The 26,447-nt window shown below is 38.3% G+C and overlaps 2 protein-coding genes across 2 annotated transcripts in view; one reads left to right on the top strand and one right to left on the bottom strand.

The window, feature by feature from the left end:
- LOC113905304 (olfactory receptor 4C12-like) overlaps positions 1 to 25,455 on the top strand; it is a 179,764-nt gene extending 154,309 nt beyond the window's left edge. Inside the window, exons 2-3 of the mRNA XM_027562343.1 lie at positions 21,552 to 21,738; positions 24,054 to 25,455. Coding sequence (XP_027418144.1) covers positions 24,098 to 25,027 — 930 coding nt within the window. The 5' untranslated portion in view covers positions 21,552 to 21,738; positions 24,054 to 24,097 and the 3' untranslated portion in view covers positions 25,028 to 25,455. The remainder of the gene's footprint in view (positions 1 to 21,551; positions 21,739 to 24,053) is intronic.
- Positions 1,657 to 2,748, bottom strand: LOC113905301 (olfactory receptor 4C46-like). The gene has a single exon (XM_027562340.1). The coding sequence runs from the start codon at positions 2,746 to 2,748 to the stop codon at positions 1,813 to 1,815; it is 936 nt and encodes a 311-aa protein (XP_027418141.1). The 3' UTR covers positions 1,657 to 1,812.
- Positions 25,456 to 26,447: the final 992 nt, after the last annotated feature.

Below are 26,447 nucleotides of genomic sequence, written 5' to 3'. Positions count from 1 at the left end.
TGTTACCAGCAGAGCATGGGTTATATGAGCAATACTAAATGGTGCTGAAGGCTACAGGGAAATTTGGAAATGGTGTAATATTAATTATCTACCCCTCAGAGGTAGACAGGGCCAGTGTGTTTATAGCATTAAATAGTTACATACTATAATATTGCAGGTACCATGTGACTATCAATTGTGATATATAAAAACAAGCACAGATATTAATGAAAAATTATTAGGCTTTTAGTGATAGTGATTCAATATATACACTGTTAAGCACAGGTCCTGGCTCAGTACATGGTTAGTAGTACAATTATCTAAACATTCTGTCATCATTGCCTGGAAGTTCATTGAAGTTTAGGGCATGACCTGGGAAAATAGTCAATTTTGATTACTGGCTTTCCAATACATCCACTTTGATGCTTTCCTCTTTATGACACTTTTCGATACTTTCCTTTTTCTGCTTCCCAGGTGGTGCCAGTGGTAAAGAATCCACCTGCCAATGTAGGAGATTCAAGAGACACAATTTCAATCCCCGGGTCGGGAAGATTCCCCTGGAGTAGGAATGGCAACCCACTCCACTATTCTTGCCTGGGAATCACATGGACAGAGGGGAGCCTACAGTCCATGGGGTCACAAAGAGTCAGGCACTATTGAGCATGCATGTATGCACACATATCTTTATGCATGCCTCCTTGGTTTATTATAGAGATTATTTGTTATTGTTCAGTTGCCCAGTTGTGTCCAACTCTTTGTGATGCCATGGACTGCAGCACGCCAGGCCTCCCTGTCCCTCATCATCTCCCAGAGTTTGCCCAAGTTCAGGTTCATTGCATCAGTGATGCCATCCAGCCATCTCATCCTCTGATGCCCTCTTCTCCTTCTGTCCTCAATCTTTCCCAGCATCAGGGGCTTTTCCAATGAGTTGTCTGGAACTTCAGCTTCAGCATCAGTCCTTCCAGTGAACAGTCAGGGTTGATCTCCTTTAAGATTGACCAGTTTGATCTCCCTGTTGTCCAAGGGACTTTGGGGAGTCTGGAGTCTTCTCCAGCACCACAGTTTGAAGGCATTAATTCTTGGGCGTTCTGCCTTCTTTACAGTCCAGCTCTCACACTGGCATGTGAGCACTGGGAAGACCGTAGACTTGACTATCCGGACCATTGTTGGCCAAGTAATGCCTCTGCTTTTCAGCACACTGGCAAGGTTTGTCATCGCTTTCCTGCCAAGAAGCGTGATTTCATGGCTGCAGTCACCATCTGCAGTGATTTTGGAGCCCACAAAGAGGAAATCTGTTACTACTTCCACCTTTTCTCCTTCTATTTGCCATGCAGTAATGGGGCCGGATGTCATCATCTTAGTTTTTTTAATATTTAGTTTTAAGCTGGCTCTTTCACTCTCTTCCTTCATCAAGAGGCTATTTATCTCTTCCTCATCAAGAGGCTATTTAGCTTTTCTTCGCTTTCTATCACTAGAGTGGTATCATCTGCATATCTGAGGTTGTGATGAATTATAGAGATTATTACTCGACGGCAATAAATTCCATTATTTCTTTAATTTGTCATTAGAAGAAAAACCTGTGAATTCATGTAACTGGTTGAAGCTAGTAAAACTAAACCCGACTCTGGCAGAATTTCATGCATATGGAAAGACCAGTTAAGGGTCATTTTTCTCTCTTTTCTTGCACTCATTTCTGATCTACTCAATGCAGAATCTGTGATTTGTAGCAGTTAAATTTTTTTTCTTTATCCCATAAGTATTCCTTGCTGAGATCATCCACAATGTCCTTTTGACCATTGCCTCTACTGAATCAATGTTGTGTTCCAAGCACATTTATGTACCACCTAAAATATCTTTCCTACTACACAATTTCCTAATGGCATTTTTCATCTGGGCATTTCTCAAAGTATAGATTAAGGGATTTAACATGGGAGTGATGATAGTGTAGAATAAAGCAACTGCTTTATCAATTGATAAAGTAGCTGCAGGTCGCATGTACACAAATACACAGGGCACGAAGAATAAGACAACCACGGTGATGTGGGAGACACAGGTGGAGAGAGCCTTGCGCCTTGCCTCTAAGCTGTGGGTCCTCAGGGAACGCAAGATGACCACATAGGAGACCATCAAAAGGAGGAAGTTTAATAGGCAGATGAACCCACTGTTGGCAGCGACAAAGAGCCCTAGAGTGTGGGTATCAGTGCAGGCGAGACTGAGCAAAGGGTTCAGGTCACACATAAAGTGATCTATGACGTTAGGGCCACAGAAGGGTAAGTGGAAGATGAAGAGGATCTGTATGGTTGCGTGAAGAAAGCCTCCCACCCATGACACTCCCACTAGCAGCCCACACACCCGCCGATTCATGATGCTTGTATAGTGCAAGGGCTTGCAGATGGCCACATAGCGGTCATAGGCCATCACAGTAAGAAGGATGCCCTCAGCTCCTCCAAAGAAATGTTCCCCAAAGATTTGGGTCATGCATCCGTTGAATAGGATAGTTTTACTTTCATGGAGTGAATCTACGATCAATTTGGGAGTGTTGACAGAGGAATAAGAGGCATCAATAAAGGAGAGATAAGCCAGGAAAAAGTACATGGCGGATTCCAGTAAGGAACTGGTAGCAACAGTGACCACGATGAGCATGTTTCCTACCACAGTGATGATATAGATGACCACAAAAACAGCAAAGATGATGTTCTGCATCTTTGGATTCTGTGTGAGTCCCAGTAGAAAAAACTCTGTCACGTTGTTCCTATTCATGGGTTTCATGTGATGGGAAATTGCATTACCTGAAAAGAAAACATATTTTCTTAATGCACCCTTGGGTTTATTAAACTTATCATTTTAATATATAATAATTATTCTATCAAGTATTGATTCTTTTGATTTGTATGTGTGTGCTTGTATTGAAAAGATTGTGAGATCTTCATGAATAATCTCATTGCCTCCCAGGTAAAGTCTTTGTTAAGATTATAGAAATGAATACCTTTTGTAAACATACAGGCAGGAGAGCTGCTGTGTACACTTTCTCATTCCAGATGACTAAGAGTTTGACACAGTACATTACGTACACAGTAGCAATAAATCCTGAAAAGGACGTGGAAGTTTGGTGTAAAGTCTATAAGTGAAAAGCTATAAGATTTTCATTTTAGTCTTTTGGAAATGGGGAATCATGAAAACGAGACTATGGGTGAATTGGTGAACAGGAATATGAAGGGGAATCTTGGATGTTATTCTAGTAAAGATCTTTGTTTGTCTTGGATGAAATGGCCCGCAGTTAAGTAAGGGGGTGGAAGGCAGACACAAGAACCCAAGTTGTTTTAATAGATCGCTGATAATGATTGCATAAGGAGCGACAGAACAATGGTGATGGGAATTTAAGGAATGGATACAAGAGGTACTTAGAAGCATGCATGTAATGCATGCTTCCTAAGTCCAGTAACTTTACAACAGCTAATAATGCATACTTTAAAATAATTGATTGCTGCATGCCCAATATAGTAGCAATTATTTTGTACATATCCCTTTTCATATGATAACAACCTGTGTGGTTGGTAAAATATCATCCACTTTGCAGCTGAGGATGCAGTCTCAGAGACTAGTGTTAGTAGTTATAATAACAAGGATAATGTTAACTAAGACCTACTGAACACTTGGTGTGTGCTAAATGATTTTGCAAACGTTTGATATTTTAAGCCTTAGTGCAAACTTAAAGATGGTTACTGCTATCATTTTATACCTATTTTTATACATTAGGAAATAAAAGCATAAAAAGTTAAGGATTCTGCTTAGGACCAAGTGTTAATAAAGGGGAGGACCAAGGTTAGATCAGATTATATTTGTTAATTTTTTTTCTCTCCAAATTCTTAACCCATGCTCTGTTTCACTGTGTTATAATAAACAATGTTGAACTAGTAGTCTTTTTTCTGAGATGATTGTAATAATTATAATCACATTAATACTACTCTAATATTTCAGAGGCAAGTTTATATGGAGCAGTTTAATCAGTTCATACACACACACACACAGCATAATAACATACTGGAACTCCCAAATGTTAAGAAAAATGTGGTGCTGCTTTTATTGAACAGCCCTTTTACCTTGGCCTCTCTTATCCCCAAATATTTCCTCCTTTATCTCCTTACAAAATATGGGCTCACAGACTCTTCTGAAAAATATCTATAGTGATTATCCCAGGGGTTAAGTGTTTTTGTTTGAGAATTAGAAAAATCAGATTATTTCCTGATCCTTCTATCTTCACTTTCCTAATTTGGGTACATGATTTTAATACATTATATTCTGTTTCTTTTTATGTGACCTGAGAATGATATCCACCTCATAGGCTGTTATAAGAATTACTTGAGGTGACATATATGACACACTCATTATGGTGTTTGGAAAACACATAGCACTTCTATTAATTTAATCATTGTGTGTACAACTAGGAGATGGAACTGACAGTTTGAGTAATAATATGACTTAACTATGCAGTGATCTCAGGAAGAATCGTTACCAATTTTACCCTCAAGGAATCCCCCCAAACTTGTATTATTCATAATAGTTGATCCCTGGAAAGGTTCTCTATGCTTGTGCTGGAACTAACAGCTGATGATTTATGTCATTTAATATTCATGAAATGTCTTTCGTGTGTGTGAAATGTAGTCTAATTTTGTTTTCATTTATGATTAGTCTTCCTTATTAAAGGAGATATCTAATGCCAAAAGCTTGGTGCCTAGTATCAGAAAGCTGGGTCCTACAATTTGCTTGATTTCTATGAGTCTCAAATTTTTCAACCATGAAGTTAGGTTAAGGATAACTATAAACGATCTCTTCAATAATTGGGATAAGGATGAAATACTTTATTACTGTATCTGAAAGGTGCTGAGAAGTAATGAGTACAATACATGGTAAGTAACAATCTTTAATGAGCAGTAGCACCGTTTAGAAACTTACCTTAGTTGTCTTAGATGGTCTTAAGGACGTTTTGGGGTGTTCAGAAACAATCGTATTTCCAGACTGACTGCTTCTTGTAATAAGTAATTCTCAGTATAAAATATATGTAACATCTGGGATGTCATATTTAGGGAGATCTTATTCAGGTAATTCACTATCAAATGAACAACTGTATACATTCAACATGTTCAATTTTTTGGGTATGTCCAGTATACATCAATAAAATTGTTAAAAAGGAAATGATCTTATAAGACTAAATCTTTATATCTATCCTTAAACTTCAAAATTTCTTCACATAAATCCTGTTAAACTATGTTTTCTGGTTTTGACTTTAGAGTGGGTTCTCTTGAAATGCTATGGAGGAGTGACCTTAAATAAAGGACTCTGGTTCTGCAGGGCAAGAGGCAGAGTGCAGAGGTCAAATGGCACTCTGTCCATGACGAAGCTTGCCCTAGAGAGGTGAATGATGACAGAAATAATTTTTGCCTTCTCCTTGCTACATGTATTTAAAGAGGTTTTCATAAGGTTCGGGGACCTTGTCTCATAGCTGCTGTTTTCTCTCCCAGGAATTAATTATCTCTTTTGAGGAAAAGGCTTTGTCTTCCAAGCAGGTTTTCTGGTGAGATATGTTTGAGAATTACCCATTCTTGAATGGGGAAATTATTTCCTACACTTGGAACCTAAACATGTGGGAATCCCCTTTCTCTATCTGGACTGTTAAGAAAATTGAATGTGATATGAATATCAAGGTGGCAAATCTCCAGTATATGGAAGTGTGATGTAGTTTCCTCATTGACTTGTATCACAAAAAGAGCTTCTATTTTCCTATCAATATTAAAACTTTTCTGGAAAACCACTATTGAATGCTTGAAAGGTAGATCAGCGGGGTATAAAATTAATGGCGGACATTTATCTATTTCTGGGTCAGAAACTCAGATCACAATTACCTCTGGGATTCATTTGTGGTCATTATGAAACACTAGGCAGCGTTACAAATGTGGTGAAATATGTGAAACATAAGAAGAAATTGCCAAACAAGGGAATGGGGAGTGGGATTAATTGGGAGGTTGGGATTGACATATACTCTACTGGGGAATGTGTGCATGTGTGTGTGCGTGTGCATGTGTGTGTGTGTGCGTGTGCTTGTGTGTGTATGCACCCAGTTATATCTGACTCTTTGCAACATCATAAACTGCAGCCTGCCAGTCTCCTCTGTCCATGGAATTTTCCAGGCAAGAATAATGGTGTGGGTTTCCATTTCCTATTCCAGGGGATCTTCCCAACCCACGGATCAAATCTGTGTTTTGCATCTCCTGCACTGACAGGCAGGTTCTTTACCACTAGCCCCACATAACTAGCATGAAAACCGACTATATAGCCGAGGGAGCTCTACTCAGTGCTCTGTGATGACCCAAATAGGGAAGAAATCCAAAAAGGAGGGGATATATGTATACGTACAGCTGATTCACTTTGTTGTAAAAACAGCACAACATTGTAAAGCAACTATTTGTTGTTATTCAGCCACCAAGTCGTGTCTGACTCCCTGCGACCCCCTGGACTGCAGCATGCCAGCCCTCCCTGTCCCTCCCATCTCTCAGAAAATGAGACATGACCAGTGTTTCTGTATCCACATTATTTGGTAGTGTTGCTTTCCTTTTAGCCCTTATTTGAGGATATGTAGACACCAATTAATATAGTTTTAATTATTATCTCCAGGATCATTTATGATGTTGAACCCTTTTTCACTTTTTTATTGGCCTTTTGTATTAATATATCTTATTTTGTGAAGTTTCTTTCCAAGTTCTTTGTAAATTCTACAAATAGGAGCTCTGGGTTTTTTTTATTGCTGAATTGTAATTGTTCTCTATATATTGTAGACACAGATCCTTAATCACATATATATGTCATATATATGTGATTATATATATATATAACTTACATAATTATATATGTAACAAAATTTTCTCCAAATCTGTGATTTGCATTTTCACTTTTAAGAATGGTGTCATCTGATGAGTCAAAATTTTAAAATTTTGACAAAGTTTAACTTTTCATTTGTCTTATGGTTCAGGCTTATTGAGTCATACCTAAGAAATGTTAGTTTACCCCAAGGTCAAATGAAAATTTTTATTATTTTCATTACCTTTGATGCATTGACCTCTCATTCATTATGTGTTAATTTTTGTGTATGATGTGAAGTAATGGTGAGGTTTATTTTATTCCTTATAAATGTCCAAATGATTCAACATAATTTGTTGAAACTATGTTCAACATAGTTTGTTGAAAAGTCCTTGTTTTCCCTATTGAATTACTTTGGTATCTTTGTAAAAATTTATATATTTGGTCCTATATCTGTACATTCTCTTATTTTACAGGTTTGCATGTTTATTCTTGTGCTTGTGCAACACACTCTTGATTTCTGGAGCTTTATATAAGTTTTGATATTAAGTAATTACTTCAACTCATTTTTTGCAAGTGATTTGTTTTACTAGATTCTTTTAAATTTCTATATCTTTATACATATTTTACAATAAGCTTGTCAGTTTCTCCAAAAGTTCTGTTGAAATTTGGATTGGAATTTCATGAAATTTTTAGCATTGGTATGGTAAAAATAATGAGTTTCTAATCCATGATTTATCTCAATGATTTGTGCATTTAATTTCTCTCAACAATGTTTTTTTTGGCCTTCATAAACAGGTGTTGAATATTTCACAAGTTAATCCTCATATTTCATTTTTAAAAACAGTTTGGATATTGTATTATAGATGATATAATAAAGGCATAAGTTAGCAAACTGTCTTCCAAAGTGGTTGTTATATTTCCGTTAGCAGTATATGAGTTGCTGTTGCCTCACATCTTCAGGAAACAGGTAATAGTTATAATAACAATGATAATATTTGCTAAAACTGAACACGTAGTGTGTTTAGTGTTTGTGCAGACAGTTGGTATTTAATCCTCAGCAAATCTACTAAATGGCTGCTGCTATCATTTTCATACTTATTTTATACATTAGGAAACAGAAACATGGAGAAGTTCAGAATTCTGTCCAAGACTGAGCAGCTAATAAAGAGCAAGGCCAAATTAGGTCTCTGCTGCTGCTTCTGCTAAGTCGCTTCAGTCGTGTCCGACTCTGTGCGACCCCACAGACGGCAGCCCACCAAGCTCCGCCATCCCTGGGATTCTCCAGGCAAGAACACTGGAGTGGGTTGCCATTTCCTTCTCCAGTGCATGAAAGTGAAAAGTGAAAGTGCAGTCGCTCAATCGTGTCCAACTCTTAGCAACCCCACGGACTGCACCCTACCAGGCTCCTGCGTCCATGGGATTCTCCAGGCAAGAGTACTGGAGTGGGTTGCCATTGCCTTCTCCAGTTAGGTCTCAGGTTATTCTTATTTAAATACTTTTCCTCCAAATTCTTAACCTATACCCAACATTGTTATGTTATGATAAATAATGTTGACCTAGTAATCTCCTTTTGAAATGATCATAATAATTCTACTTAATACCACTTCAGAGACAAGCTTTATTGAAAAAATTTCATCAGCTCACACACACACACAGTTACACACACACACACAAAATAACACTGAGTTTCCAAGTGGCCTGGTACTTTTAGGCCTTCAATGAACACTGTTAAAAAAGAATAGAGGTTCTGACTATAGCTTCAAGATTATCCATGTCACATACATGAATTCTAATCCTTCCCATTCTCTGATCACAGGGATAGTAGAAAAAAGGTAGAAACATTTAATTGCCATTTTGGGAAGGGCTACTAAGATAACTTTTCCCTTGAGGAAATAAACAGTGCTGGTTAATGCACTTGGAAAAAACTCATCTATGTTGTGTGAACTAAAGGAGCTGAGAAGGCAAGACTGTGAGGATTTCTTGGTGGAGCAAATTGCAAAGGCAGGACTTCTCCTCAGCACCCTCTGTGGCTAGACTTGGGGTTCTAGTGAAATGAGTGGAGAGCAAGAGAAGTCCCACAGACCAAAACATACAGCTCCGCTCTGAGCATAGATGCTCTGAATAAAAGCTTGGAAGAATTGGCTTTGGAAGGTTTCTCATGCAGGGAACATTTAATCAACTGCTATCTTGATAACTGGATTTGCTTTTCTACCTTAAAGAAAGAAAATCTGCCATGTTCTTAAGGTCCTGTGTTAGTCAGTGGTCTTCAGAGAAACAGAACCAGTAGAATACACTCATGCACACACACACACACACACACGCGCACACGTGCAGTTTAGTATAAGAAAATGGCTCATGTGATTATGAAATCTAACACATTGCAAGACCGGCAACTGGCAAACTAGAGACCCAGGAGACCTGATGGTACAATTCTCATATGAATACTGGCAGGGTGAGACTCAAGAAGAGCTAACATTTCAGTTCAAATCTAAAGGCAGGGAAAAATCTCAATGTCTCAATTCAAAGGAAATCAGACAAACAGAGAATTCGATCTTTATTGGTCTTCTTGTTTTATTTAGGCACTTCATGAGATCCATCCACATTAGATAGGAAGGATAACCTGCTTTACTCAATCTACTGACTCAGTTCTCAGGGCAGACAAGATTGAGCAAAGGGTTCAGGTCACACATAAAGTGATCTATGATGTTAGAGCCACAAGAGGGTAATCAGATCAAAAGGATCTGTATGAATCCATGAAGAAAGCCTCCCACCCATGACAATCCCACTAGCAGTCGACACAGCCACCAGTTCATGATGGTTGTATAGTGCAAGGGCTTGCAGATGGCCACATAGCGGTTGAAAGCCATCACAATGAGCAGGATTATCTCAGCACCTCTGAAGAAATTTGAGTCATACATCCACTGAATAGGATAATCTTCTTTTCATACAGTGAGTCTACAATCAATTTGGGGGGTACCTACAGAAGAGTAGCAGGCATCAGCAAAGGAGAGATGGGCCAGGAAAAAGTACATTGGGGACCCCAGATGGGCTGGCCTTAATGGCTGTCATGAGCCCATTAGCCATCATAGTTATAAATTCAGTTCAGCTCAGTTCAGTTGCTCAGCGGTGTCCAACTTTTTGTGACCCCACGGATTGCAGCATGCTAGTCCTCCCTGTCCATCACCAACTCCCAGAGTTTACTCAAACTCATGTGCATCGAGTAGGTGATGCCATCCAACTATCTCATCCTCTGTCATCCCCTTCTCCTCCCACCTTCAATCTTTCCCACTGTCAGGGTCTTTTCAAACAAGTAAGTTCTTTGCATCAGATGACCAAAGTATTAGGAGTTTAGGCTTCATCAGTCCTTTCAGTGAATATTCAGGACTGATTTCCTTTAGTGTGGACTGGTTTGATCTCCTTGCAGCCCAAAGGACTCTCAAAAGTCTTCTCCAACACCACAGTTCGAAAGCATCAATTCTTCTGTGTTCAGCTTTCTTTATATTCCAACTCTCACATCCATACATGAACTACTGGAAAAACCATAGCCTTGACTAGATGGACCTTTGTTGGCCAAGTAATGTCTCTGTTTTTTAATATGCTGTCTAGGTTGGTCATAACTTTTCTTCCAAGGAGTAAGCATCTTTTAATTTCATGGCTGCAGTCAACATCTACAGTGATTTTGGAGCCCCCCAAAATAAAGTCTGTCACTGTTTCCATTGGTTCTCAATCTTTTTGTAATGAAGTGATGGGACCAGATGCCACGTTCTTCGTTTTTCGAATGTTGAGTCTTAAGCCAGCTTTTTGACTGTCCTCTTTCACTTTCATCAAGAGGCTCTTTAGTTCTTCACTTTCTGCCATAAGGGTGGTGTCATCTGCATATCTGAGGTTATTGATATTTCTCCTGGCAATCTTGATTCCAGCTCGTGCTTCATCCAGTCCGGCATTTTGCATGATGTGATGTACTCTGTATATAATTTAAGTAAGCAGGGTGACAATATACAACCTTGACATACTCCTTTCCCAATTTGGAACCAGTCCATTGTTCTATGTCCAGTTCTAACTGTTGCTTCATGATCTGCATACAGATTTCTCAAGAGGCAGGTAAGGTGCTCTGGTATTCCCATCATTTGAAGAATTTTCCAGTTTGTTGTGATCCACAAAGTGAAAAGTTTTAGCATAGTCAAAGAAGCAGATTTTTTTTTGGAACTCTCTTGCTTTTTTGATGATCTGGCAGATGTTGGCAATTTGATCTCTGGTTCCTCTGCCTTTTCTAAATCCAGCTTGAACATCTGGAAGTTCACGTGCTGTTGAAACCTAGCTTGGAGAATTTTGAGCATTACTGTGCTAGCATGTGAGATGAGTGCAATTGTGCGGTAGCTTGAACATTCTTTGGCATTGCCTTTTGTTGGGATTGGAATGAAAACTGACCTATTCCAGTCCTGTGGCCACTGCTGAGTTTTCCAAATTTTCTGGCAACTTATATCCTTGTTTGGCATCTTATATCCTTTTTTTTCTCAGTTATAAAATAATAATAATAATAATATCCACTTCATAGATCACTATGATAATTGATAATTGATAGAGGAAATATGTACTACACAAAAAGAACTTCCAATTGTTTTTGTGACTGTATACACTGTGGGATAGGAAGAATTAACAGTTGGAGCAGTAATACAGAGAACTATTTAATCATGCAATAAGCTCCAGAAGAATCATCACTAATTTTACTCTCAAAGAAGCAAGAGAGACCCATTTTATCCATAGCAGTTTTTCCCAGATAGGGTCCTCATGTTTGTGCTTGATGGAAAGACTGATGATTTATGTCATTTAATGTTTGTAATTTCCCATTTTGTGTATTGGAAGTATATTTAAATTTTGCTTTAATTGTCATTGATAGTTTTGATTACTAAAGGAGGTGTCTATGGCAAAGCATTGTTATTAGTATCAGAGAAGTGAGCTCTTAAAGTTTGCTTAAACTCCTTAAGCCTCAAAATTGTCAACTTTCAAGTTGAGTGGATCATATTATTTTTTGGAAAATTAGAATGAAGATGAGATATTTTATTATTAATATTATATCTGAAAAGTGTTGAAAATATGAGTACTATATATGGAAAGTGAGAATCTATAATAAGCATCAGCACTATTGTTAAATGTACCTTAGCTCTGTTAAATGATCTTAGTGATGTTTGGGGAGAAACATCTCTCCAAACATGTTCAAAACACAATCTCGTATTCAAAATGACTAATTCTTATTATAAACAACTTTCAGTATGAAAAATTTCACACTTGGTTAGAGCCTATTCATATAGCTAGTTGTCAAATGAAGAGTTGTTAACGAAATTTTTACATCGAACACGTGCACTTGTTTTGGGTAAATTGACTACATCTCAAAAAACCTGTTAATAAAGAAAGCCTTCTTAGAAATCGAAATCTTTCCACCTAATATGAAGTCTCAAAATTCTTCACAGAAAACCTGTTTGTAACCTCTATTCTTGTTTGAATTTAGAGTGGGTTCACTTGCAGCACAAAAGAGAAATTATCTTAATAATCCACAGAACAAGAGGCAGAGAGTGTGGAGGAAGTGTATTCCAGTGGTTCACTCTGCTCATGATGAATCTTGCTTTGGAGAAGTGAATTACAAGACCAACCATTTCCACCTTGTCCTTTATTACTATTTAAGAGGTTTCCATCGAGTCCAGGGACCTTGTCTTGCAGCTGCTGTTTCTCTCCCAGGAGTTAATTATCCCTGTTTAATGGAAAGACTTTGTCCTAGAAGCAGACATTCTGGAGAAACATGTTTACGAATCATCCATTCTTGAGTGGGCAATTAAATTATTTGCACTTGGAAACTTAGCATGTGGGAGGCCTCTTTACATGAACCTGGATTGTTAAGAAAACTGAATATCATGTGACTTGTAAGGTGGCATAATTCCAGTATGTGGACCTGTGATGTGGTTTCACCATGGAATCAAGTCATGAAAGAGTTCCTATTTTCTCATCAGGGATGTAGTCTGCTAACATTTTAAAGTGCAAGAGAAAGAAACAATTGGGTGAAGATATGTTATTCATGGATGGCTTCTTCCAAGTATTTGCTTCTAGGATAAAATGTTTTAAAAATAATTAAGATAATTAATTCCTGGGAGGATAAAACCTTAAATGGAAAGATATGTCCTTTGATATTCTCATGAAGAAAGTGAAGTAGCTCAGTCGTGTCTGACTCTTTGCAACCCCATGGACTGTAGCCTACCAGGCTTCTCCATCCATGGGATTTTCCAGGCAAGAATACTGGAGTGGGTTGCCATTCCTTCTCCAGGAGATCTTCCTGACCCAGGGATTGAACCCAGATCTCCTGCATTGTAGGCAGACGCTTTACCGTCTGAGCCACCAGGGAACCCTCTCTAAATATTAAAACTGAGGAAGAAGCTGTTTTCTCATTTTAAGAACACAATAAGAGGAGCTTATTAAGTATCAGAAATATTTGTGTTTCTTGTTCTGTAGCCATAGACTAGGAGCTCAATATCAGATTTCTCTTAGATCATAAGACTTTGGGCTTCAAATTCAACATAGTATTTTCTTTTCCTTTGACTTGACTTTCCAAGGCATTGGAGTTTTGAAATGCTTACTGAATCTATTTGAATAAATTTGTGTCATCTTGACATTCTCTGCATCCTGTAGAATTGTCCAATCAGTGGGAACTTGAGAAATATACATGATATGACATTACATGCATTGGTTATTTCTTATTCCTGAATACCTTGGGTATTCTCCTTAACTATGGAAGCAACCACAGAAGGTGAACTAGACATTGATTTATAAACCAGTTTTCACATTTCCATGTTCTTCAAGAGTTTGCAATTAAAATCAGTAAAGCTTTATTTTCTGACAATTTATGGGAGATTACTTTTTACATGGTTTAGGATATTTTACAGAAATATTTGTTCTCCTCACTATGTATTAACTCAGATGGTAAAAGGATCTGCCTGCCAATGCAGAAGACCTGGGTGTGATTCCGAGGTTGGGAAGATGCCCTGGAGAAGGAAATGGCTACCCACTCCAGTATTCTTGCCTGGAGAATTCCATGGACAGAGAAGCCCAGTGGGCTATAGTTCATGGGGTCACAGAGTCAGATACAACTGAGTGACTAATTCACACACACACATACACACACATATATATATATATACACAACATTTTTCTGTTTTAAAGTAGATGTATAGTTGATTTATGATGTCCTGTTAATTTCTGATGTACAGCAAAGTGATTCAGTTATATCGTATTATTTTCCATTATGACTTATTCAGTTCAGTTCAGTTCAGTCGCTCAGTGATGTCCGACTCTTTGCAACCCCATGAATCGCGGCACGCCAGGCCTCACTGTCCATCACCAACTCCCGGAGTTCACTCAGACTCACGTCCTTCGAGTCAGTGATGCCATCCAGCCATCTCATCCTCTGTCGTTCCCTTCTCCTCCTGCCCCCAATCCCTCCCAGCATCAGAGTCTTTTCCAATGAGTCAACTCTTCGCATGAAGTGGCCAAAGTACTGGAGTTTCAGCTTTAGCATCATTCCTTCCAAAGAAATCCTAGGGCTGATCTCCTTTAGAATGGACTTGTTGGATCTCCTTGCAGTCCAAGGGACTTGCAAGAGTCTTCTCCAACACCACAGTTCAAAAGCATCAATTCGTTGGCACTCAGCTTTCTTCACAGTCCAACTCTCACATCCATACGTGACCACTGGAAAAACCATAGCCTTGACTAAATGGACCTTTGTTGGCAAAGTAATGTCTCTGCTTTTGAATATGCTATCTAGGTTGGTCATAACTTTTCTTCCAAGGAGTGTCTTTTAATTTCCTGGCTGCAGTCACCATCTGCAGTGATTTTGGAGCCCCCCCAAAATAAAGTCTGACATGGTTCCACTGTTTCCCCATCTATTTCCCATGAAGTGATGGGACCAGATGCCATGATCTTCGTTTTCTGAATGTTGAGCTTTAAGCCAACTTTTTCACTCTCCTCTTTCACTTTTATCAAGAGGTTTTTAAGTCCCTCTTCACTTTCTGCCATAAGGGTGGTGTCATCTGCATATCTGAGGTTATTGATATTTCTCCCGGCAATCTTGATTCCAGCTTGTACTTCTTCCAGCCCAGCGCTTCTCATGATGTACTCTGCATATAAGTTCAATAAACAGGGTGACAATGTACAGCCTTGGCATACTCCTTTTCCTATTTGGAACCAGTCTGTTGTTCCATGTTCAGTTCTAACTGTTGCTTCCTGACCTGCATATAGGTTTCTCAAGAGGCAAGTCAGGTGGTCTGGTATTCCCATCTCTTTCAGTACTTTCCACAGTTTATTGTGATCCACATAGTCAAAGACTTTGGCATAGTCAATAAAGCAGAAATAGATGTTTTTCTGGAACTCTCTTCCTTTTTCCATGATGCAGTGGGTGTTGGCAATTTGATCTCTGGTTCCTCTGCCTTTTCTAAATCCAGCTTGAATATCTGGAAGTTCACGGTTCATATATTGCTGAAGCCTGGCTTGGAGAATTTTGAGCATTACTTTACTAGCGTGTGAGATGAGTGCAATTGTGCGGTAGTTTGAGCATTCTTTGGCATTGCCTTTCTTTGGGATTTTAAATATATTTTCCTGTGCAATACAGTAGGACCTTGTTTTCATCTATTTTATATATAGTAGTTTGTATCTTCTAATATCATGGTATTTGTTTTTATGTTTGTGTCATACTGCTTGATTGCTATAGCTTTGTAGTATAGTTTGAAATCAGGAGTGTGCTACTTCCACTTGGTTCTTTCTCAAGACTGCTCTGACTATTCAGGGTGTTGTCATATAAATTTTATATAAATTTTAGGACTATTTGTTCTAGTTCTGTTAAAAATAGCATTGGTATTTTGGCCGAGATTTCATCGAGCCTTGAATAATATTGTGATTTTAATAATATTAATTCTTCCAATTCATGAACATGATATATATTTCCATGTGTTTGTAGAGTCAATTTCTTTCATCAGTTTATTATAGCTTACCAAGTCCAGATATTTTACCTCCTTAGATAGATTTATTCCTCAGTATTTTATTCTTTATCATGTGATTATAAATTGGATTGTTCTCTTAATTTCTGTTTCTGATGGTTTGTTGCTAGTGTGTTGAAGAAATGCAACAGATTTCTGTATATTAATTTTGTATTCTGAAACTTTACAAATTCAATGATGAGCTCTAGTAGCTTTTCAAAGATTTCTTATATATTTTGTATTTTCAACTTCAGTGAGAGTTTTACTTCTTACTTTCTAAATTGGATTTCTTTTATTTCTTTTCTCCTATTTCTATGGCTAGAACTTCCAACAAATAATAAATGTGGCAAGAGTGAACATCCTTGTCTCTTTTCCGTATCTTAGAGGAAATACTTTCTGAGTATACACAGTGTATAGCATTATACACTAAGTATAATGTTAGCTGTGGTATTATCATGAACGGCCTTTATTACATTGAGATATGTTTCCTCTCTGCCTACCTTCTGAAGAGTTTTTGTCACAAATGGGTGAAAGTTTTGTCAAAAGCTTTCTTTGCCTATACTAAGATGATTAAATAATTTTTATTCCTGTTTGTTAACATGGTATATCACATTGATTGCTTTATTGATATTGAAGTATCCTTGTATCTCTGGGATAAATGATATTTGATCATGGTATATGATCCTTTCAACTTATATTGAATTTAGTTGCTAATATTTTGTTGAAGAATTTTGCATCTAGGTTCATCAGTATATTGGCCTATAATTTTCTCTTCTTTTGTGATATCTTTGCCTGATTTTGGGTGATGCAGGCCTCAGAGAATGAGTTCAGAACCATCCCTTTCTCTGTAAATTTTTTGAAATAGTTTCAGAAAGACAGGTGTTAACTCTTCACTAAATGTTTGGTAGAACTTACCTGTGAAGAAATCTGGTCCTGGACTTTTATTTTTTTCAAAATTGAAAGTGTGTGTTAGTTGCTCAGTCATGCCTGACTCTTTGTGACCCTATGAACTGTAGACTGCCAGGCTCCTCTGTCCGTGGAATTCTCCAGGCAAGAATACTGGAGTGGGTTGCCATTTTCTCCTCCAGGTGATCTTTCCAACCCAGTAATTGAACCCCAGTGTCCTGTACTGCAGGCAGATTCTTTACCATCTGAGTCACCATAGCTTTAATTTTTTTTAAATTATGGATTTAATTTAATTACTTTTAATTTATATGATCATATTTCCTGTTTTTTACTGGTTCAGTCTTGTAGGATAATGCATGTCTAGAAATTTATCCATTTCTTCTAAGTTGTTTATTTTATTGGCGTATAATTGTTTGTAGTAACCTCTTATCATCTTTTTTGGTTTCTGTGGGGTTATTTGTAACTTCTCATTTTAAATTTTTTGTTTTTATTGATTTGGACCTTGATGAGTCTGGCTAAAGTTTTGCCAATTTTGCTTATTTTTTCAAAGAACCAGGTCTTCGTTTCATTATTATTATTTTTTAATTTTTAGTCTCTTTTCCCATATATTTCTATTCTGATCTTTATGACTTCTTTCCTTCTACTAACTTCAGAATTTGTCTATTTTCTTTTTCTATTTCATTTAGGTGAATAGTTAGATTGTTATTTGAAATTTCTCCTCTTTCCTGAAGTAGGCTTCTATTGCTCTAAACTTCCCTCTTAGATCTACTTCTACATTCTGTAGATACCTGGAAGAGGGCATGGCAACCTGCTCCAGTATTCTTGCCTGGAGAACCCCCATGAACAGAGGATGGTGGCTATGGTCCATAGGGTCACACAGAGTCAGACATGACTGAAGTGACTTAGCATGCATGCATAGATTCTAGGTCATTTCACTTTTGTCTTAATTTGTCTTCAGGCATTTTAAAACTTCTTCTTTCAGTGATTCATTGGTTGTTTGGTATTGTCTTGTTTAGCCTCCACTTGCTTTTTCAGGCTTTTTTTTTCCCCCCTATAGTTGATTTCTAGCTTCATAATCCTGTGGCCAGAAAAATTTATTGACATGATTATACTATTATTACTATTTTCCTCAGTTCTCCATCCACTGCCTAGCCATACACTTAAATATAATAGCTGTATCAAGTCATATAACATGACTTAAACCCTCTCCTCTAGGCTTCAGAGTATTTGCTAAAAATATGTGTAGCACTCCTGAGGATAATACATGTGAACAAAATTTGAAAAAATCTGTTTGCCTAGGTAGATTTCTTTTATTGAATGACCAATAGAATTCCCAAAAGTCTAAAATAGTCAGCAAGATGGCATAAGATGATATCTTTCTGTATTTCTACACCAGAAGTGTTGGTAGAATTTTAACCTCCATTTGTTCTCCAACTCTAGATGTCACACTGCCAGAAAATATGTCTACTCACAAGGTTCCTATATATAGCACTTGTCCTGATGTGTTTATAGTACAAGTGAGACATTGATTCAGAATCTTACCCACTTTTGGTGACCTCAGTTAGTGAGGAAATGTTTTCAGAGGTATGCAACCTCAATGAAACCCCATGGAGTTGTTCACATAGCGTTTACTATCTTCTATGTCTCAGTTCATGATACCCAAGGGCTTATATGAGAGTTGCTTTCTCACCCAAATTTCCAATCAGGAATGAAAACTGTTGCTATATTAGTTTGCAGTTCATGGAAAAGAACCAATCAGGTGAAGATGTATTGTTTGTGGACAAATTCTCCTCAATATCTGTTTCTAAGGCAAAAGTTAGGGGAAAAAAACAGAGTTAATTAATTCCTAGGGGGACAAAGCCTTAGATATTAATAGAAAAATCAGTCCTTTAACATTCTCAGTATCCTCTCTAAATACTAAGATTCAAGAAGAAGCTGTTTTCTTATTTTAAGAGCAGAATAAGAGGAGTTTATTAAGTAATGAAATATTTGTATTTCTTGTTGTGGAATCATGACTCAAAGTTCTAAAGATCAGAGGATTCTCTTTAGTATCTAAGAAGTTTGGGTTTGAAATTTATCATAGCATTTTATTTTCCTTTGATGTGAATCTCCAAGGCACTGGAGCTTTGCAAATGTGTGCTGAATCTGTTTGAATAAATCTGTGCCATCTTGACATTCTCTGGTTCCTGTAGAATTGTCCAGTCAGTGGGAACACTTGAGAAACTTCCATTACATGACATGGTGTTTGAGCAGCTACAAATAATGATTATTTCTTATTCCTGAGTACATTGATCATTCTTCTTAAGGACAGAGCCCACCACAGTAAGTTAACTAGCACTGTTGATCTTTAATCTTGTTTTTACATTTTCATTTTATTCTAAGAGGTTTAGAGTTAAAATCATTAAAGTTTTCCTTTCGAATACTGATGGTTTTAGATGTTTAAGGATATTTTGCAGAAATATTCATTTTGCTCACTGTTTATGGGTTTAGCTATAATTATTAAGGGATAGGTTTATGATTTATGGATTCCCATGGAGCATCATGGGAGAGAGAAGGACAGCATTTGGATTCTTTTTTTTTTTTTTTAAGAAAAAGCCCAGTTTCAAAACCGAGATCCTAAGAGAAAATGAATTAAAATATGGCATTAAAAATGTGCTCTCTGCTGTGATTGGGAGTCTTTATTAAACTCCAAGCTCAAAGGCTATTTTATTCTAATTCTATTCAAACTTTGGTGGATCTTGTTAGATCTTATTTTTGTTTCAGCGGATGTGGTCCCAGTAGCATGATTGAATTTCTGTATCCCTGAACTGGACTTCCCTGGTGGCTCAGTGGTAAAGAATCCACTTGCCAATACAAGATATGCAAGAGATGCAGGTTTGATCCCTGGGTTGGGAAGATCCTCTGGAGTAGGAAATGGCAACCCACTCCAGTGTTCTTGCCTGGAAAATTCAATGGACAGAGGAGCCTGGCGGACTGGAGTCCATGGGGTCACAAAGACCTGGACATAGCTGAACACACACACACACACACACACACACACACACACGACCTTAGACTTACATCTTTTTCTTAGAGAGTCAAAACAGGTCTTGCTAAATATGAGAGATGAAAGCTAATTCTCTTTGTCACCCTATGGTGATTTTTTCCCCCTTGTATGCAGTCACATTAAGGTGTCTTAACAGAGTAAGAAGTGGTGCTGTGGAAAAAAAAATACTGTTTTGGGCTTTAGAAGACTTGGATTCTTGTGTACTACTGATCAGTTAGCTGTGTTTTTCTCTGGGTCTCAGTTTCCTCATCTTTAAAGAGGATCATGACATTTGGTCCCATCACTTCATGGCAAATAGATGGGGAAGCAATGGAAATAGTGACAGATTTAATTTTTTTGGGTTCCAAATCACTGAAGATGGTGACTATATCCATGAAATTAAAAGATGCTTCCTCCTTGGAAGAAAAGCTATGACCAACCTAGAGAGCATATTAAAAAGCAGAGACACTACTTTGCAAACATAGGTCTGTCTAGTCAAGCTATGATTTTTACAGTGGTCATGTATGGATGTGAGAGTTGGAACATATTGCAGCACTGTTTACAATAGACAGGACATGGAAGCAACCTAGATGTCCATTGGCAGATGAATGGATAAGAAAGCTGTGGTACATATACACAGTGGAATATTACTCAGCCATTAAAAAGAATACATTCAAATCAATTCTAATGAGGTGGATGAAACTGGAGCCTATTATACAGAGGGAAGTAAAACAGAAAAAACAAACACCAATACAGTATACTAACACATATATATGGAATTTAGAAAGATGGTAATGATGGCCCTATATGCGAGACGGCAAAAGAGACACAGATGTAAAGACCAGACTTTTGGACTCTGTGGGAGAAGGCAAGGGTGGGATGATTTGAGAGAATAGCATTGAAACATATATATTATCATATGTGAACTAGATCACCAGTCCAGGTTCGATGCATGAAACAGGGTGCTCAGGGCTGGTGCACTGGGATGACCCTGAGGGATGGGATGGGGAGGGAGGTGGGAGGGGGGTTCAGGATGTACACCCATGGCTGATTCATGTGAATGTATGGCAAAAATCACCACAATATTGTAAAGTGATTAGCCTCCAATTAAAATTAAAAAAAAAAAAAAAAAGAAAAAGAAACAGCCAGAGACAATATGTAACTGTATAAGCATAGCTGTGGTCCAATAAAATTTTAATTATTGCCTGAAAAAAAAATATGCATAAAGTCCAAAAAAAAAAAAAAAGAGAGAGTTGGAACATAAAGAAAGCTGAGTGCCAAAGATTGATGCTTTTAAACTGTGGGATTGCAGAAGACTCTTGAGAGTCCCTTGGACTGCAAGGAGATCAAACCGGTCAATCCTAAAGGAAATCAGTCCTGAATATTCATTGGAAGATTTGATGCTGAAGCTTAAACTCCAATAGTTTGACCACCTGATACAAAGAACTGACTCATTTGAAAAGACCCTGATGCTGGGAAAGATTGAAGGCAGGAGGAGAAGGGGACAACAGAGGATGAGATGGTTGGATGGAATCACTGACTCGATGAACATGAATTTGAGCAAGCTGCGGAGTTGGTGATGGACAGGGAGGCCTGGCATGCTACATGCAGTCCATGGGGTCTCAAAGAGTCGGACACGACTGAGTGTCTGAACTTAACCGAACTGATGAGATGATGAAATGCAAAGTACTGGGAGATTTTTTGTTTACAGAATTCTAGGTCTTGTCCAATTGACCCTGGATCCCATTAACATCTTTCACTATATTTCACAGGTTAGCAAAAGAACTGCCATGGATTTCATGTGGTCACCGGTGGCCATGTCTAAACTCTGGCATTGCTGATTCCCAGAAGTAAACTGGGTTCCTCCTGGAGAGGCACTGAGTGGTAGAGAGCTGGATGCAGGCATCCTGAATTTGAATCCAGTCTTCTCTATTAGGGTTTTCATCATTATTGCTTTGGGTAAGTCATTTATCTTCTTGTAACCACAGTTTCTTTTTCTTTAAAATCAGTCAACAGTACATCAACCTCACAAGGATCATTTTGAAGACCACGTACATGTAAATATTTAGTGTAATGCCTAGTACATTGTGAAACTCAACAAAGCTAACAGTTATAGGAATGCCATGGTGTAAAAATAAATCTCTGCATTCTATAAAGATTGAGAAAAAGCAGACATAGTAAAAGTGCAGTAACCAATGTTTGAGTATATTGAATTTAAGCAAGTAAACAAAGATTTCCCTGCTTAAGTAGTTTGTTTGCTGAAGTTCTTACCTCTCAGTTGCAGTCTGCTTGCCATTTTATGGAAGGTCAAGATTATTTTGCTGTCTGTAACTTTTGTCCATTTCTTATTTTTCCAAAATTATGAATATTAGAGAATATGAATGGAAATAGGAACAGAATTGGTCTTTGGATTAAGACAAAAAACGAACAAAACCGAAAATTATCCTGTGTTTGTGTCTGTCAATTAATAGAGGACATCAAAAATGTCCACTGAGTTTGACATAGGCCAGGTTGTTTTGTTTGTGAGTTGGCTATTGTGTTGTGTGGGATGAAGGGAGCTGACATAAATTGGTAAAAGAGAACTATTTTAAAGCCAACTTCTTCAAAGTTTGCAAGAAGCTGAGGTAAAAAGTGAAATAATGAGAATGAATGAGTTAAGTTTGGGATTTTCTGTCTGATTTTGATCATGAAATCCAACCTTTGGTACAGACCATTGGGAAAGCATAAAAATATATCAGTTGGTTCTTGGTTCTCCCAGGTGTCATCTTGTCTAGAGAAGAGTTGGCAATTAGAAGTGTATGCAGACTTTCTTCTCAAGTGTCCTTGTCCCTGGAAGGATTCTCTGATGCCCTGGGCTATCCAGAAGAGAGCCCACTATCCTGGGGCTTGGGACTCTAAAGCTATCCTCTCAATGAAGAGTTTGTGGGATCATCTGGAAGAGTTCCCTGGTGCAGAGAATCTGGGGCTTCCCTGGTGGCTCAGATGGTAAAGCATTTGCCTGCGATGTGGGAGTCCTGGGTTCGATCCCTGGGCCTGGAAGATCCCCTGGAGAAGGAAATGGCAACCCACTCCAGTACTCTTGCCTGGAAAATCCCATGGACAGAGGTGCCTGGTAGGCTACAGTCCATTGGATCACAAGGAGTCGGACAAGACTGAGTAACTTCGTTGGAAGAGTTACCTCATTATGTACCTTGCCCACTTGTAACATAGACAATTCATTTTACCTTTCATTGCCTTTTTTCTTTAAAAATACATAAATATAAAGAGAATAATGAAATCTTAGTTATTGTAAAATGCAAAGATTAATAATGACAATACTTAGTTGTATGCATATTGCTAAGTTACTTCAGGCATGTCCAACTCTTTGCGAACCTATGGACTGTTGCCAACCAGGCTCTTATGTCCGTGGGATTCTCCAGACAAGCATTCTGGAGTGGATTGGCATGCCCTTCTCCAGGGGATCTTCCCAAGCTAGGGATCAAACCTGGGTCTTGATGTCTTTTATGTCTTCTGCATTGGCATACAGGTTCTTTACCACTAGTGCCATCTGGGAAACCCACTTAGCTGTATATATTACCTTAAAGTGGGCTTGACTAATATATATATTCCTCATCAAGTAAATGGAAATAGACTTTGCATTAAAGTGATCTGGTTGATTACTGAGACTTGGCTTATTACCTGTTAGTATTAATGGCCTATGTTAAAACTAGTGATCAATAATTTTTAGATGGTAGACTAAAGACAGTATCTAGGATGATTAAAAGTGGTCCATGGGGCGACTAGGGCAGACTTACCCCTTCCCTGATCCTCTAAAAGCTGTTAGAGTCCAGTGAGACCCTCATTCTATGTTCATTTAGTGAACTTATAACAATAACTTTATGAGTACATTAAAGTGATTTCCTCAAATATTACTATATTCAGATAATATATTTTGGGGTCCCACAATGTGCCAGTACACAGCTTCCTATGTTTCTTTTCCCATACATATACCATTCAATTAAAGAATTCACTGTTTCAACCTAAGGCTCCAAGAAAAAAACATGTATTTTCTGATTAAAATTAGTAAGGCAAGCTCCAGAATTTTGAAAACTATTAAAAAAATGTAAAAAAAAAAATCTAAGAGAGTCACCTAAGAGAAATTTTGGTCCATGTGTTCCTGGACAGTTTGGGGAAAAGAAGGAATCATTGTGATATTGTCAGAGTACTGTTAAAAGGTAGTGTTTTGTAGTAATTCATTCTTTTATATTCCCTTTTTCTTTCTTTCTTTTTTAAAGGTAAAGTGTTCCTTGCCAGAGTTTTTATTACACACACCACATAGATGGCGAATGAAAGGAATGTGACTGTGTTCATTCTAGTAGGTCTTACACAGAACCCCCAAATGCAAAAAATAGTGTTTGTGGTGTTTTTGGTCTTGTACCTGGTAACCCTCTCAGGCAACCTGCTCATTGTGGTTACCATTACCACCAGCCAGGCTCTGAACTCCCCCATGTACTTCTTCCTGACCCATCTTTCCTTGATAGACACAATTTACTCTTCTTCTTCAGCTCCTAAGTTGATTGTGGACTCCCTTCAAGAGATCAAGACAATCTCGTTTAATGGGTGTATGGCTCAAGTCTATGCAGAACACATTTTTGGTGCTACTGAGATCATCCTGCTCACAGAGATGGCCTATGACCGCTACGTGGCCATCTGCAAACCTCTGCACTACATGGCCATCATGAGCCACAGGCTGTGCGTCCTCCTGCTGGGGGTGGCCTGGACTGGAGGATTTGTCCACGCAACCATTCAGGTCCTCTTTACAGTCCGGCTGCCCTTCTGTGGCCCCAATGTCATAGACCACTTCATGTGTGACTTGTACCCTTTGTTGAAACTTGTCTGTGTGGACACCCACATCCTTGGTCTCTTTGTTGCTGCCAACAGTGGGTTCATCTGCCTGTTAAACTTCCTGCTCCTGTTGGTCTCCTATGTAGTCATCTTGCATTCCCTAAGGGCATACAGTTTGGAGGGGAGGCACAGAACCCTCTCTACGTGTGTCTCTCACATCACAGTAGTTGTTTTGTCTTTCGTGCCCTGTATCTTTGTGTATCTTCGCCCAGTCACCACTCTGCCCATTGATAAAGCTGTTGCTGTCTTTTACACTATGGTGGCCCCTATGTTAAATCCTTTAATCTATACCCTCAGAAATGCTGAGGTAAAAAATGCTATGAAGAAGCACTGGAGAAAGAAAGTGACTGCAGATAGTGATTAAAGAGATTCACTGAACTTTATAGGTAGAAGTAAAACAGATAATTTCCTCCAATCCTCTTGATCTATAGATGAATACGTTGACTCTAAAAGGGACTGAATAATAACTGCAGATATCCACTGAATGACAGAAGTGCCTGGCATGCTGCAGTCCATGAGGTTGCAAAGTATTGGACTTAGGGACTGAACAACAACTTAAGCACAGACCTTAAGTTTAGACTGGAATCCAGGTTTACTTTCTCCCATCCCACACTCTCCTCATCACAACTTAATGCTTTTTATTCAATATTTATCTATTATCTGATGATCTCAAATGTCTTCAGAAGCTACAAGCTAAGAACCTATAATATTGGATTGGTATTCAAATTGTCTTATTATGTAACATGGAGTTGTTGGTTACTACTGATTATTGAAAATAAAATGTTAAAAATATTCTTTTTTTTTTGAACTCAATATAAATTCTTTTGTGGAATTTTCTTGTTCATTGAATCTTTGTTGTACAGTGAAAAGAAATAGTGTTTCTCAAATGCTTATAAGGCTGGCATTGTGTTTGTTATTTTACATATGGTATCAGTTGAGGTCCAGCCAGGAGACAGACCACAGTGCAGTTTGAATAGAAAGAGTTCACATACAATAAATAATTGTATCAGGGTATTAACTACAAAGGGCTTCCCTGGTGGCTGGGTAGTAAAAATTCTCTTCCCAATGCAAGAGACATGGATTTGACCCCTGGGTTGGGAAGATCCCCTGGAGAAGGAAATGACAACCCACTCCAGTGCACTTGATGGGAAACCCCATTGACAGAGCAGCCTGGTGGATTACAATCCATGGAGTTGCAAGAGAGTCAGACACGACTTGGTGACCAATTAATAGCTGTTTTCATTTAGTCACCAAGTCGTGTCTGACTCTCTTGCAACTCCATGGATTGTAGTCCACCATTTCTTTGGAAGGAATGATGCTAAAGCTGAAACTCCAGTACTTTGGCCACCTCATGAGAAGAGTTGACTCATTGGAAAAGACTCTGATGCTGGGATGGATTGGGGGCAGGAGGAAAAGGCGGTGACAGAGGATGAGATGGCTACACGGCATCACCGACTTGATAGACGTGGGTTTGGGTGAACTCCGGGAGTTGGTGATGGACAGGGAGGCCTGGCGTGCTGCAACTCATGGGGTCGCAAAGAGTCAGACACGACTGAGCGACTGAACTAAATTGAACTGAATGAGCTCTCTAAAGAAGGACCTGGGGCTGAGAGATGAATTTACAAGGAAGTAACATATTTAGAATGTTGGGATTCTAGTCTTATGGAGAAGGTGTAGTTGTTGCCCATTGAATGGTGGGAAATTTTAACTGGATTGCCTTGAGCAAGAAATAATTCACGATGGCTGAACAGAGGCTGGCAGGCATGAAATGTTTCTGGGACTGG

Source organism: Bos indicus x Bos taurus, chromosome 15 (assembly GCF_003369695.1).
Source record: "Bos indicus x Bos taurus breed Angus x Brahman F1 hybrid chromosome 15, Bos_hybrid_MaternalHap_v2.0, whole genome shotgun sequence".
NCBI classification, from domain to species: Eukaryota; Metazoa; Chordata; class Mammalia; order Artiodactyla; family Bovidae; genus Bos; species Bos indicus x Bos taurus.
The sequence above is the reverse complement of the archived record's forward strand: the minus strand, read 5'-3'. Positions and strand labels throughout refer to the sequence as shown.